Genomic DNA, 14,855 nt, shown 5'->3' on the forward strand with positions numbered 1-14,855 from the left:
TAATCCCTCCAAAGCATCCACCTTCACCAGTCTGGAACTTAAACATAGTACTTACCAGACTTATGGGACCACCCTTCGAGCCACTCCATTCATGTGAATTACAATTCTTAACATGGAAAGTGGCATTTTTGATTGCCATTACCTCCCTTAGGAGAGTAGGTGAGCTACAGGCGCTAGCCATTCAGTAACCTTTCATGCAAATACACAGCAATAAAGTAGTACTTTGTACTAACCCGAAATTCATGCCAAAAGTTATATCAACTTTCCATATCAATCAGTCAATAGAATTGCCAGTTTTCTTCCAAAACCCGCAGTCAGCGGCTGAAAGAACTCTACACACACTAGATGTAAGAAGAGCTCTGCTATATAATATTGACAGGACTAAATCATTCAGAAAAACAAAACAACTATTTGTTGCGTTTTCCTCTCAACATAAGGGTAATCCAAGTTCAAAATCAGGAATAGCCAGATGGATAGTTAAATGCATTCAAATATGGTATCAAAAAGCTAAGCGCACTCGAAATAACAGTTCCCCCAAAAGCCCACTCTACACGTAAAATGGGGGCATCCATGGCTTACCTAGGAAATATTGCCCTAGAAGATATATGTAGGGCAGCTACATGGTCTACCATACACACTTTCACTAAACACTACTATGTAGATGTGCAAACAAAGCAGCAAGCTGATGTAGGCCAGGCTGTCCTTAAAACTCTTTTTCAAACTGCTGCAGCTGGTATGGGTGACCACCGCTCGAGGCGATACTGCTATACAGTCTATGCTAAGATATGAATTCAGCAGCCCACATGCCTCGAATGGAAAATGCTGCTTACCAGTATGCATCTGTGCTTGGCATGTAGGGCTGCTGACATTCATATCGCCCACCCTCTTCCCCGGTGCCCGTCACAGCTGCAGTAATCTTCCTACATACATTTACATGGTCATTTCTTACTTTTCTATACTCCATCTTTGCCACAATGGCGAAAAACAATCTGATGATGGAGACAATGGCCATGCGCACTGTAGTCCAGGGGAGGAGTCACCTATCTTGTGATACTTCGAAGACTCTTCCAGGACAACAAGGTGCAAACATCTGGACCCAACACTAGGTGGCGATCTATGCTAATATATGAATGTCGGCAGCCCTACATGCCAAGAACAGATGCATGCTGGTAAGTAGCATTTTCCTACTCACCTGTAATCTTAGTTCTCTTCCAGGGGAATCCTCATCAAAATCATAAGCAGTCCTCCCACCTCCCTGGACATGGGCTTCTACAGCACTCCACCATTGTTCACCCAGAGTTCTCTAAGTTTTGTAAAAGAACAACCTGTCACCTGTAAGGCATGATGGGATGTAGGGTGTATTGGAGGTGGTTCTTAAAGGCACGGTGCTAGTTTTTCTCTCCTGTGCATTGCATTGTAGCCTATTGGCTAACAGTGTCACACTTTCCTTTTCCTTTTCAAAAATGTTTGTGAAAGATGTTCTATTGTCACTTTTCTATCAGTGACTGATTTTTATGTAATTGGTTTTGTATTAAAATGTAAAGAAATCTGGTAACTTTTTTTTTTTTTTAGGATCTGAACATGTTTATAATGTAGTATTGTGCTATGTTGAATTTACATGCATGTATAATTTTAAAGTACTCCGGGATCCCCAGGCGTGGGTTGGACACCAGATTAATGCAGTCACCTACAGTCAATCAATCAGGATTTATAAAGCGCAGCAAATCACCCATTAGGGTCTCAAGGCACTGGAGTTGCTAGCTACTTTGAAGAGAAAGCAATAAAAAAATGAGGCAAAAGCAGGAGAAAGCACTCAGAAAAACGAGGAAGAAGAGCGGTGCAACAGCAGCAGGGTAGAGCTGGGCCTGAGACCTGCTCAATGGAGTCTCGCTGCGGCCTCCATTCTGTAGTTCCTGGAAGGGGAGGAGTCTTGGGAAGCGGGCGGAGCTAGGCAGCAAGCAGGAAAATGGGCAGCAGGCAGAAGCTGCAAATCAGGAAAAAAACAGGGAGAAGCAGTGAAAACGAGGGAAAGACAGGAAAAACTGGGGGAATGGAACGAGAGCAGTAAAAAATGTGGTAAAAGCAGGAGAAAGCACTCAGAAAAATGGAGGCAAGGAGCAGGAAGCAGTAAAAAAACGAGAGAAAAGCATGAGAAAGCACTCAAAAATGGGAGGAAAGGAAAATGATAGCAATAAAAATATGAGAGAAAGTACTCCGAAAGACTGGATGAAGAAGTGGTGCAGCTGGGGATAGCTGGGCCTGAGGCTCAGCTCTCCATTAGTTTCCACACCCTTCGCATGCTCCAAAAGGTCTTGAGATGGCTCCCTGTCAACACCAAGAAAACTGCCACCAAAGCCCTGGTCACCTTCTGTGCAGGAATCACCAACCAACTCCTGATGGCACTCCATACTATACAGAACCCAGCTGCCAGACTCATCCTCAACCTTTCTAAACGGACCCGCATCACCCCCCTACTTCAGGAACCTCCACTGGCTCCCCGTCCAGAAGAGATGCAAATTCAAGATGCTGATACCTCAGCATGCATCAACCACCAACCTGCCATACACCTCCCTCGCCCACATTCCCCGCATTCATTGAAGCCACAGCAGAGGACGCTCCTCCTACCTCGCCACCGAAACCTGGGACGACCTTCTCCTCCGAACAGCATCCTCTCTTACAGAATTCAGAAAGGGACTGATCGCAGCAAGACCCGGCACCTGGATACCCTCCCAGGTGATTAGCCTCGTTCCACAAATCCAGATTGATTGATTGATTGACTATTCAGTGCTTAGACCTTTGATGGAGATTGGCCTGGAAGAGAAGGATTAAAGATGATTAACTTTTTGTTCTCCAGCATTGGATCATTCATAAATTCACTTGCTTGAATTAATCCCTACTGCCAGCCAAGGAACCCCAGTAGTTAATGTTAACACAGACACTCGATAATATTGAAAACAATCCTGGTCCGCACTGAAGCTTCCTTGAGAAGCCTGGCATTTAAATGAGGAAGACACCAGATGGCATGATAACTAGTAGAGGCTTAGCTGTCCTCACCATCAGAGATATTTTTATGGAATAAATGGATATGCATTGTGAATGTAGGAGAATCTCTTCAATACATATTTTCCTTGCTCTGTGACCAGCTCTGCCCTGTGATAATGAACTGTCTTGCTAGGACAAGGTTTTCTCAGATCTTTAAGAAACTTAACACACTGAGAAGTGAAATGGCATCTCTTAATTGTACCTACCTTTGTCAGTCAGTTATCTGTAGCGGAGTATATAAATTGATCTTGCTTTCTAAAGTGGGCCCCTCCAACTAACATGCATTTTGAAAGGTTTGTGGTCGGCTAATTAAAATGTGAAAATAGTAACCCTCTATGACCTATGTAGAAGGAAGATTCTGTTGGAGCTAGATCAAGTCAACAGGTTTGATCTAGTGAACAACAAGTAAACTTCATTCCGCCACCAAGGGTAACTTTATTGGTATTCGAAGCATAATAGGTTATTTTTATAGAACTCTTTTCGAAAAAACTATTTGAAGACAAATGCTCCTCCAAAGGGATAGGCTCAACCTGTGCTACCAAGAGATGATTTAACCAAGATAATTTATTTCAACATTCAAAAATACCTAAAATTGTTCATTTTATTGTTTTGTTGTGCCATGGAGTTCTAGTCCAGTTATTCAAATGGGCATGTTCTGTAGTTACTTCCTGTTTTCACACTGTGCTTCTCTGTGCTTTCTTGCAGCTCTCAGACACTCCTCGAGTGGAACGTTATAGTCAGCTCCTGAATGTTCTCAACAGCCGCAAAGACAGGTAAAGATCATTACCGGTACCAATAATCTTCACCTCACAGCTGCTCTAGTCCATAGAAACAAACTGCTCCTTTTGGGGGAAAGCATAGGTTGCTGAAGCCAGAGGACGAGGTACTCATGTTGCTTTCTAACTCTGAGTTGGCGCCGCTGCAACCATAACTGAAGCTGTGCTTGGCTTCCTCTGAAGTGCCACCTCTTACTCTGGACTTGACAGCCCCACAAGGAAGGACACATATGTTATATTCCTTATTTGGCAAGAATTCAGACAATAATAATAAGGATGCAGGGGACAAAATTGGGCAACCGTACCCCAAAGAGAATTATGATGTTCTTCAAGTGGCCAGTGGTCTTGATATGTCCCATGAGATAGTCCTCCTCTTAACTCCTGGTCCTGCTACTAATTAGAGCATTTCTTATGTAATGGTCATACATGTGGGAGCCAAAGTTCTTTACCTCCAGCTCTCCACCTTGGAGGTCAAGACAGATGCTTTGATGAAAGCGCTCCAGCCGGGGCAAACATGCACAGAGCCCCTCCTGGCCTTCCTTGAAGTACTTATAGATACCCTTTTGAGTGCTTGGACCAAACCTTGCATAGGCCCTCAGTCAGTTGCTAGATTGCAAGATGCTACTGCCCTGCCCGGGGTGACCCTGCATTCTTCTCACGCACCCCCCCCTGAAAGCTTGGTGGTGCAGGTGTTTACAAGTCGGATGAACTGTAAAATTTTAAGAGATTTTTCAAAAGAGGGTATTTTCTTCTGCTAACTTAGCCCTCAGGTCTGTGAATGCCAGCTGCTTCCGGGGATGCAACTCCCACGCTCTTTGAGGTTCAGTGCCTCAAGTCCTCCCAGGTGTCCCAAAAAAAGCTGTTGTGATGCCAAAGTAGGACTTGAATTTAGTTCTGTTTTTGTTTTGGTGCACTCCTTTTTTGAGCCACTGCACAGTTTATTAAGTCTTCTAACAATGAAAACATCTGTTCGAGGCATGTGAGCTGTAGATCACATACTTTGCATACTCCTGCCATCTAGTTTTGGGTCCGGATGCTTGCAAGTTGTTTTTCTTAGAAGAATTCTTTCCAGTCACGAGATAAGGTGACTCCTCCTTTCTTGATAGTACGCATGGGCATCTACTCCATTGTTAGATTGTTTTTTTCCTGCCATCTGGTTCGGATGTGAATTGCTGCGCATGTGTTCGAAACAGTTCTTCGGGTTCCCCTCAGTGCGCAATCCACTATACCCGCATAGGTAGTGTTTTGTAGGCGTATCCCACTTCTCCGCGTATCGCATAGGTCAAAGAAAATTTCAGTTTGGATCAGAAAACTCATAAAAGGCTGTTGGGCCTAACCACGTTGGTCCACCTCGCAGTCGATGGAACGGACTCCATTCAAATTCTGCTCTCGGTACGATGCAAAATATCTGCGCATCGACTTGCACCAAGTCTGCAATGCCTGCAGATCCTTCCGATCCAAGAAAACTCTCTGCGGTTGTCGGACTCGACGTCGTGAAATGCAAAGCCAGAACATCGAATACAGGCTGGACATCTTCAGTGAAGGAGCCAAGCAAGAAGAATTCGATGCACAAGGGGCCGAAGTAGAACAGGAAGAGCAGCCCTAATCGATTCCTTGATCTGACTCCAAGATAGAAGAGGACATACCACAGGATCAAGGTCCTGTGAGTACTGAACACCCCTTGCCCCGAATCCAACTCAAATGAAGAAAAAGGCTTTGGTTCCGCCTCCGAGGCAAGGTCAGCACTGAGACGATGTTTCTGACACCCCGCCTCCCGGCTTAGCACCAAAACTCATTGTCAAGCATTCTGGCTCAGGATTGAGTTGGCCAAAGTCTGACACAGAGCCGAAACCTTCAATTTCAAAACTGAAGACTGCTTCAGAGCCTGAAGTCCTCAGCGCCAAAACCGAAAAATGCCCCTTCGAAGCTGCAGGATCCAGTTTTCGACTTACCACCCCCCCAAATCTGATCTGAAACAAAAGTAACTTTACTTCAACCCTGAAACAGGACATCTTCTTTCCAAACTGCCTCACAAACGCAAACCTGAGTCAGAGGACATACAATATAAGATTCCTTTAAAGAGGAAACATATTGGTACTAACCCTTCTTCTCCTCCTCTTCACCGCGTTCCCCTTATCACACCACACAATTCTCCACCCTCACAGCATGATGATGATGGAGATGATGAAGATAGTCAATTAGCTTTAGATTACACTATTGACCCACCTACAGATACTGACCCATACCATTACCCTGCAAAGCCTTCCCCTCCTGACGACAATATAGGATACTTAGAGTTGCTTGCTAGAGGTGCACAATATCACGGGGTACAACTACACAAGAATCACTAGAAGATGATTTCTTGTTTGAAACTTGTAGTGTACACAGATCTAATCAGACTCCCCCTATGCTCAAAGGCATGATGAGACATACTGATGACATCTTCAAAGAACCTGTTTGTGCTCGCATTCTGACTCCCAGATTAGATAAAAAGTATAAGCCTGCTCCATCTGATCCAGTCTTTATTAAGGACAGTTACCCCTTGACTCACTTGTGGTCTCTAATGCCCTTAAACAGGCTAATTCACAAACCTAGGGGGATAATGGCGGCTAATCTTTGGTGCATTGCCAACACCCAGGCCCTCTTAGCCAGGTATAATAGAGCACACTGGGACGAAATGAGCAATTGCTCCAATATCTCCCTGATTAGCACAAAGCTAAAGCACACGATTTTGTACAAGAAGGAAAGCTCATCGCCAACTCTTCTATTAGATTTGCCTCAGATGATGCCGACACTGCAGCTTGAGAGGTTACCACTAGTGTGTTACTCAGGAGACACGCCTAGTTAAGGATTTCCATTTACAAACATGAAGTCCACCAATTCATCTTAAACACTTGGTTTGCTAAAGAGCATCTTTTCAGGCCTGAAGTTGATCAGACATTAGAAAAAATGAAAAAAGAGACTGAAGTAGCTAAGTCTATGGGACTCTACAGTCTCCTAACCGGGGTACCTTTTGTCGCTCCTTTTATCGTGGGGGGTCTAAGACCAAATCTTCAGACACTAATGTTTCCCCCGATAAAGGCAACAATCAACCTTCCTCTACAAGAGGTTTCTTTAGAGGTGGATATAGAGGAAACAACATCATGGGTAGAGGAAAGGGTTCCACATCCCGCAACTCCCCTTCCTCTAACCAGCAGTGACTTACCTACACTTCCCCTCGATCATCTAACACCTGTCTGAACACGTCTTCTACAATTCCTCCCCAATTTGGCAATCTATAACAACAGACAAATGGGTGTTAGGAATTATCCAATGTGGTTATTACCTGGAGCTTACCACCAGTCCTCCAAATATTCCACCTTATTCTCACAAACTGTGACCAGAACATGTGCACCTCCTCAAACAGGACACCAGTCTCTCCTGTTAAAAGGAGCCATAGAGCCGGTACCATTACAATATCAAGGGTCAGGTGTTTACTCCCTGTATTTTCTAACTCCCCAAAAGAGCAGATCGTAAAGTCCTATTTTGGGCCTTAGAGAACTGCACCTCTACATACTGTCAGAACATGTTCACATGGTGACTCTTCAACAAGTGCTCCTACTTTTACATCAGGGCGACTTTGTCTACTCTAGACTTAAAGGACGCATATTTTCATATTCCAATGCACCCCGCTCATTGCAAATATCTCAGATTCGTGATAGCGGGTCAGCATTACCAATTTAAAGTACTACTATTTGGAGTTACCACTGCTCCCGGAGTGTTTACCAAATGCCTAGCAGAAGTCGCAGCTCATCTGAGAAGACAGCAGATTCAAGTCTTCCCCAATCTAGATGACTGGCTTATCAAAGCCAGCTCTCACCAGAACTGTCTACAATGCACACAGATCACAATAGAGCTACTTCATCAACTGGGGTTCACCATCAATTTTGTATTTTTTTATTTTCTTATTTTTATTTTTGTGTTTTATAGAGCACGAACTTGACCTGTGAAGGTATCCGAGCGCTTTACATGGTATACAGTGATAAACAAACCAAAGGTTTAAAGTGCAGAAATATACAAGATCAACATGTAGGGTTACAATCACTATGATAGTCTGTAATAGCACTGCTAAAAATTCTCACCTGCATCAGTCACAGATGCAGTCTTACATAGGTGCCACTCTTAACACAGTCAAAGCTCTAGCCTCTCCCAATACGCAATATTCAGGCTATGATTCTACAGTCTCAGCCCAACCAAGCTTTACCAGCCAGAGTGTTCATGCAACTGCTGGTAATGATGGCGTCTTGCATGGCTTCACATGCACCGCCTACAAGAGTGCTTAGCATGTCAGTGGAATCAGTCACAGGCCTGTAGAGCAATAAGCACAAAAGTCTCCACATCAACTATCTACAGCTTTTAGCAGTTGATCCAGCGCCCCTATAGAAAATCTGTCTCAACAACACTGCCCAATACCATGATACTCACCATTAATCATAAATCACTCACAAGGCCCATAAACCAACGAGACAAATTTTGGGCAACTGAATCATGTGACCTAATTAATCAAATCTAATCCCTAACTATTTACACATGTATATACAACTGCAGTATAACGTTCTTTACCATGGTTTTAAAACATTTATCATTTAATTAAGTCACCAAGGTAAATGGATCAACTGATAGTAACAAGATCATGAATAAACAAGACCAGCTTGTCGTTTCAAAAATCTTATTTATTAACTATTTTATTCAAGAAAGAGCATTTTTGAATTAATCTTTATTTTAAGATATTAGCAGCTTTATTGAGGAAAAGCGCATTAGACTGGCAATTCAAAGCATATTCAGAAAACATGAATATTAATGTATAACAGTTTCCATTCCCTAAAGCTATTTCCCTGACTACTCTCACTTTACCTAGAAAGGAAAAATCAATTATATCTGCTCTCCTTACGTGAGCAAGAAGTCCGACAGCATGTCACGTCATTCGGGACCCGGAAAGTGAGGAGCACCCTCCTGCCCATGGGGCCAAGTTTTATACCTTTCTGACTAGCTAATCTTTTCAAAATAATACACAGTTCTTCACCATCCAGAGTTCCCATTGGTTGACTTATGTTAGTTCATGTGATGTCATCACCATTTTCAATCCAAAGTTGAGCTTTTCTAAAACTCCATTGTCCTTTCACTCACGCGACTTTTGGCTTCCTCAAAAGAGAAACATTTCTTTCAAAATACAGTCCTCGACTTCCTAACATTGGCAATGTCGCCTGACTTCCTGCCCTTGAGCCATCTTCACTGAGAACACGTTCTGCACAGTTAATAGTCTGCATTTTCTTGTCAAAATCGACAACGCGGTAAAAGTTTCCACCGCTGTGCAAATACAAGGCTCCACTCTGGACAAGTTTCACGACCACTGCCATTTCTTTTCAGGCCTTAGGCCTCTCTTCCGAAACTATTATTTAAACAAACACAAGACATCAATTAATTAAAGAAGTGAGACCCATTCTGTTACCCAGCCCCTTTGCTAATTATTAACCCATTAATTTATTTTATCTAGCTTTTAGCACACAAAGCAGCATTTTATATTTACTTTCTTCTTTTAGACCACAGGATCCTCCACGAGCTTTTGCCACAGAAAAGACATTACATAAGCACATAAATAAGCACATGCCATTACTTATTCAGCCGCATTTAATTCTGACAAAGACAATAAACAAGGTTAGTTTATTATTTTTCACGAACCTGCAGTTTGCAACATAGAGCACATATATTAGTCCCTTGTGTCGTGTATATGCATTTTTAAACTAGGTTGATTAGTACATTTCATTCACAAACTCATTAATACGGTTATATTATTATGGAAGTTTAACATTGCGAGTCAGAATAAAATTTTACTCTGCATCTCGCTCCATCACAGTCTTTCTAGCACTCAAAGCTTTTCATACTCACCTCCTAGCCAAAACTGTGCTAGTCTGAACAGACAACATGACAGCAATGTATTATGTGCAGAAACAGGGGGGGACACATTCTCTCCAACTGTCAACACTTGCTCAAGTAATTTGGAATTGGGCAAGCCATCACAATATTTATCTTCTGGCAGAACTCCCAGGTGTAATCAATCAAATTGCCGACCTCCTCAGCAGAAGGAGACAGCAAATTCACGAGTGGGAACTTCATCCCAAGTTCTCCTTCCTTACTTTCAACAATGGGGGTTTCCACAGATAGACCTGTTTGCCACAGCCAAAAACGAAAAATGCCCCGGCTTCGGCTCCAGGTTCCCACACCCGCCCTACGCAAAATGCCCATGCTTCGGCTCCAGGTTCCCACACTAGCTCTCAAAGGGCAATGCTCTATGGATGAACTGGTCAGGGATATTAGCCTACACTTTTCTGCTGCTCCCTCTCATTCCGTGTGTGGTTCGGAAACGCAGGCAAACATCCCTCGCACTAATTCTAGTAGCTCCCATATGGGTCCGTCAACCATAGTACACCACCCTGTTGGAGCTATAAATAGTTCCACATCAAAAGCTGCACCTCACCTCCAGTCTCCTCACACAGAACCATGGATAAATCAGACATCCAAATCCCAAAGAACTGAATTTAGCGATCTTACTCCTTAAGTCATAGAGTTTGGTTATTTAAATGTACCACCAGACTGTATGAATATCCTAAAAGAAGCAAGCAGGCCTACAACCAGAGCTTGCTATGCAGCAAAATGGAAAAGATTTGTTTATACTGCAATAACAAGAAAATCAATCCTTTAGATGCTTCCACACAAAACATTATCTGTTAAATTTACAGCGAACAGGACTTACACGTCTATTTATTTGCACCTTGCAGCGGTAGCTGCCTACTTAGAAAATAGGCAACATCTGTCACTATTCAGAGTCCCAGTAATTAAAGCTTTCATGGAAGGCTTAAAAAGAGTAACACCACCACAGATTCCTCCTGCTCCAGTGTGGAATCTCAACATTGTTCTCACAAGGCTCATGGGTTTACCTTTTGAACCATTGCACAAGTACCCTTTGCAATTTCTCTCATTGCCATCACATCACTGAGGAGAGTTGGTGAGCTACAGGCATTAACTGTAGCAGAACCCTTCTTTCAGCTACACAAAGGCAGGATAGTTCTCCGTACCAACCCTAAATTCCTTGCCAAAATAGTTTCTGCTTTTCTTATGAACTAATCGGTTGAGTTACCAGTTTTCTTTCCATAGCGTGATTCTGTAGCAGAACGCTCTCTTCACACGCTTGACGTTAAAACAACGTTACTGTACTACGTAGACAGGACAAAAGACTTCAGCAAAACAACTTTTTTTTAAATTTGCTCCACCTATGAAAGGCAATCCTATCTCTAAGTCTGGTATTGCCAGATTGATTGTTAAATGCGTTCAAACATTCTATGCTATGCTAAAGCTAAAAGAACTTTAACCATACCCCCTAAAGCGCATTCCACTCGCAAAACAGGGGCTTCTGTGTGTTATTTTTAGGTAACATTCCATTATCTGACATAGGTAAGGCAGCTACATGGTCTACACCACACACCTTTACCAAACACTATTGTGTAGATGTGTTAGCATGTCAACAGACTAATGTAGGCCAAGCAGTACTTAAAACACTGTTCTAAACAACTGCAATAACTGCAGGTTAACCACTGCTTTGGGAGAATACTGCTATATAGTCTATGCAAAGCATGTGTATCTACAGCACACATACATCAAACGGATAATGTTACCTACCCAGTAAGTATCTGTTCTTGGCATGTAGAGCTGTAGAATCACATGTGCCCATCTGCCTCCCCGGGTACCTGTGGTTGTTGCAGTTCTTCATTATATATTTATACTCCTGGACGTCTATATACTACACTTACTCCACTCTCACCCTCTTGCGGGAGAACAATCCAACAACGAAGCCAATGTCCATGCGCACTATCACCGAAAGGAGGAGTCACCTTACCTCGTGACCAGGAAATACTTCTTCGAAGAAAAACAACTTGCAAACATCCGGACCCAACACTAGATGGCAAGAGTATGCAAAGAATGTGAATCTACAGCTCTACATGCCAAGAACAGATGCTTACTGGGTAAGTAATATTATCCATATATATGTATCGTTAGGCAAAATAACGTATGTAGTACCTCCAAATATATATATATATATATATATATATATATATAATGTATATGTATGTATGTATAAATACATAAATATGCAGCCTAAAAAGCATCCGATAGGCTAAGATGCCAATATTGCATTTGATTTTTCATTTAATTTCAAAGAAAAAGGCAAGTAATAGCAGGCAGTTAGCCTATAGGCTGCATAGAGAAGACACAACAGTAATAAAAACTGGCCCTGTGCCTTTAAGACCTCCAAGACCACCCTGTTCTCATCATGCCCCGCAGGTGACAGTTAGGTCAGTTATTTTCTTCCAGCTCCTTCTTGTGTGTTGTTCCTGGATCATTGAGCTCGTTAGTTTATGGTCTTTTCTGTCAAAAAATAGTTTTCTACAGTTTTTTCACTCTACATCTATCACTGCTGGCTATCAATTCTAGCTGCTTTCTGATAAATTTGAGAGGATTTGTCAGAAATGCCAGCATTATTCCAAAAATGCCCTTCCTGTGGGAAGATGGCTAAGTCTGATCCACACACTGTGTGTACTGTGTGTATGCCAATCTTCACACCAATCCAGGTAAGTGTTACTATTGTCAGCACTTCTGAAAGAGGACACTTTAGGACAGAGAACGGATCAAGCTACATGCCTTGCAGGAAAGGGGAAAGGGATCAACGAGTGGCCTTGGAGGCAGCCATGCTTTCAAAGAGCCCTCCTCTCATGACAAATCAGAACACAGGGGCAGAACAGAGAAGGGAAGACATTGCTCTGCCTCGCCGTCAACGTAATAGAGATCTCAGGCACCTGATTTTTCTCCTTCGGCTTCACAATCAAAGTCTGAAAAGCCTAGACTGCATGCAGTGACGTCGAAGGGCAAATTGCAGTCAAGGCAGTCCGTGCCTCCGTCGACAAAAGACAAGTCGACGTTGAGAAGCCTTGCTATGGCCGGCTCTAAATACATAAGGCCTGCTAAGTGTAAGTCGAAGCCAAAGACCAGACTTGGGTCGACCTCGAGGAAGTCCCCACATTGCAATTCAGCAAATGCCCTGCAACGGTTGGCTTCCAGAACTCCACCGACGTTGGAGCATAGGCAGTCGGTGATGAGATCATCGCCGCTGTGAAGCCGCATGTCGACATCGAGAACTGCGCCGACGGATCATAGGTGATCAATGTCAAGAGCGTCGGTGTCGCTGACTCCAAGACAGCATTCAGTGTTGAGAGGACTGACGTTGAGGCTTATCTCTCAGCACCTCTCGCCGCCGATGAAGAAACAGCAAATGGTGATTTCACCGCTGAAAAATCCTGCGACGGGTATCATGACACAAAGTCTCCCCTTACCTTCAGTGGAGCCACAGGGAAGAAAGAGATCGACGTTGAAATTCAGACGATCGACGTCAAAGGAAACCTCCTCCTCCCCAGGCATCAGGATCGTGCAGATCACACCGGGGGGCTCTCTGGTTCCATAAAAACGCCTTCTTTTAATCCGTCTCCACTGTGGTTGTAGAGGGTCAAACGTTGGAGAGTTCTTTGAAGAAGTCCAGGGTCAGTCTTCTCACAAACTTACTCTCCTTCCAGAGTTTCTGCTCCCCCCACCTACAAAGACTGCTGGTAGATCTTCACCCAGGTCTTCTAGAAGAACAAGGTCTCCTTCCATACGAAGATCTCGATCCAGAACACCTCTCAGACGTCCAGGTCTCACCCCTCTCGCTTCTCCAGATCACAAAGAGGCAGACATAGATCATCCTCATGGTGTACAGCGTCATCACGATCTTTTGTTCGTGAATATTCACCGACTCTGTCTGCTTCTCCTCTGGTTAGAGTGTCCTCAGTGGACGACATGGGCACCTTCAATGAAGTTTTCAGCAGAGCTGCACTAAGTTGAACATTGAGATGCCTACACGACTACCTTCGCATCGGTAATATTTGAGACGCTACATCACGGGTCTTCTGCAGGGCCTCTGGTCCCTGGTCTGCTTGAACCAAATCTACAAACATTAACACCAACTGCGGTAGGGGCTGTGCCACCACTCATCAGTAAGAAGGACAAAGCGCCAGACCAGGACCCGCTGTTTCTAAGAGCAGATCCCCCACCAGACTCAGTGATTGTGGTGGTGGTTAGAAAGGCACATACAGAAGCTGTCTCGTCTTCTTCAGTACCACCTGAGAAGGAGAGTAAACACATGGACTCCCTAGAAAAGAAGCTGTGCAACACTTCTGTGTCTGTTATGAAGGTTACTAGTGCCTCTGTGCTCCTAGGGAGATAAAACAGGGCGCTTTGAGCTCTCTAACCAGATTCACGGATAAGCTGTCCAAGGAAGACCAACAAGACTTCAAGGAGATCTTACAGGAAGGTGGTCTTGTAGATAACCAGTTGATTAGTGTGGCGGCTGACGCCTCCGAACTGGCCGCACATGGGTACTCCCATGGCATCTGTACAAGGTGCTTGGCCTGGCTACGGCTCACCGGTCTCGAGCCTGAGGCACTGCGCAGAATCATGAACCTCCCCTTCAACAGTAACACTCTATTTGGCACACATGCTGATGACGAAATGTCCAGAATGAAATCAGAAATTGACACCTTGAAGTCAGCCGCCCTCGAAAAGCGCACTTACTTCTGGTGCAAATACCGATCTTACGATCGCTGGCATTTCCAACAGAGGGTTCATACCCCTGACTCGTGGACGCAACAGCAGTCCAGGTCACATTATCACCAGCGTCGACCAGGGGGAGCAAGAGGAGCATCCAGACCAGCACCCCCCTCAACAAAACAGCTAGCAAAATAATGAGCACTTGCTTACACATCCCTTTTGCCCACTCCACTAAAAGACGCCATGGAGGAAGTTCCTTCACCCCAGCAGCGGCAAGGAATTTACTCCTGTCACTGCCTGATTTTGAAGAAGTGTCCAACCCAGGAATACGCCCATACTCTATTTTAGACGCTTAAACAAGTTCAT

At 43.9% G+C, this 14,855-nt stretch overlaps 1 protein-coding gene across 5 annotated transcripts in view; it reads left to right on the forward strand.

The window, feature by feature from the left end:
- Positions 1-14,855, forward strand: part of PHF1 (PHD finger protein 1) — an 836,267-nt gene that overhangs the window by 500,232 nt on the left and 321,180 nt on the right. For all 5 annotated transcript variants that reach the window (XR_013594654.1, XR_013594655.1, XM_078641645.1 and 2 more), the window contains one exon: positions 3,748-3,815. Coding sequence is in view for 3 of the 5 variants with exons in the window: in XM_078641645.1 (XP_078497771.1) it covers positions 3,748-3,815 (68 nt within the window). In the remaining 2 variants the exon portion in view is untranslated. The remainder of the gene's footprint in view (positions 1-3,747; positions 3,816-14,855) is intronic.

The sequence above is a fragment of the Lissotriton helveticus genome, chromosome 5_1 (assembly GCF_964261635.1).
Source record: "Lissotriton helveticus chromosome 5_1, aLisHel1.1, whole genome shotgun sequence".
Taxonomy (NCBI): domain Eukaryota; kingdom Metazoa; phylum Chordata; class Amphibia; order Caudata; family Salamandridae; genus Lissotriton; species Lissotriton helveticus.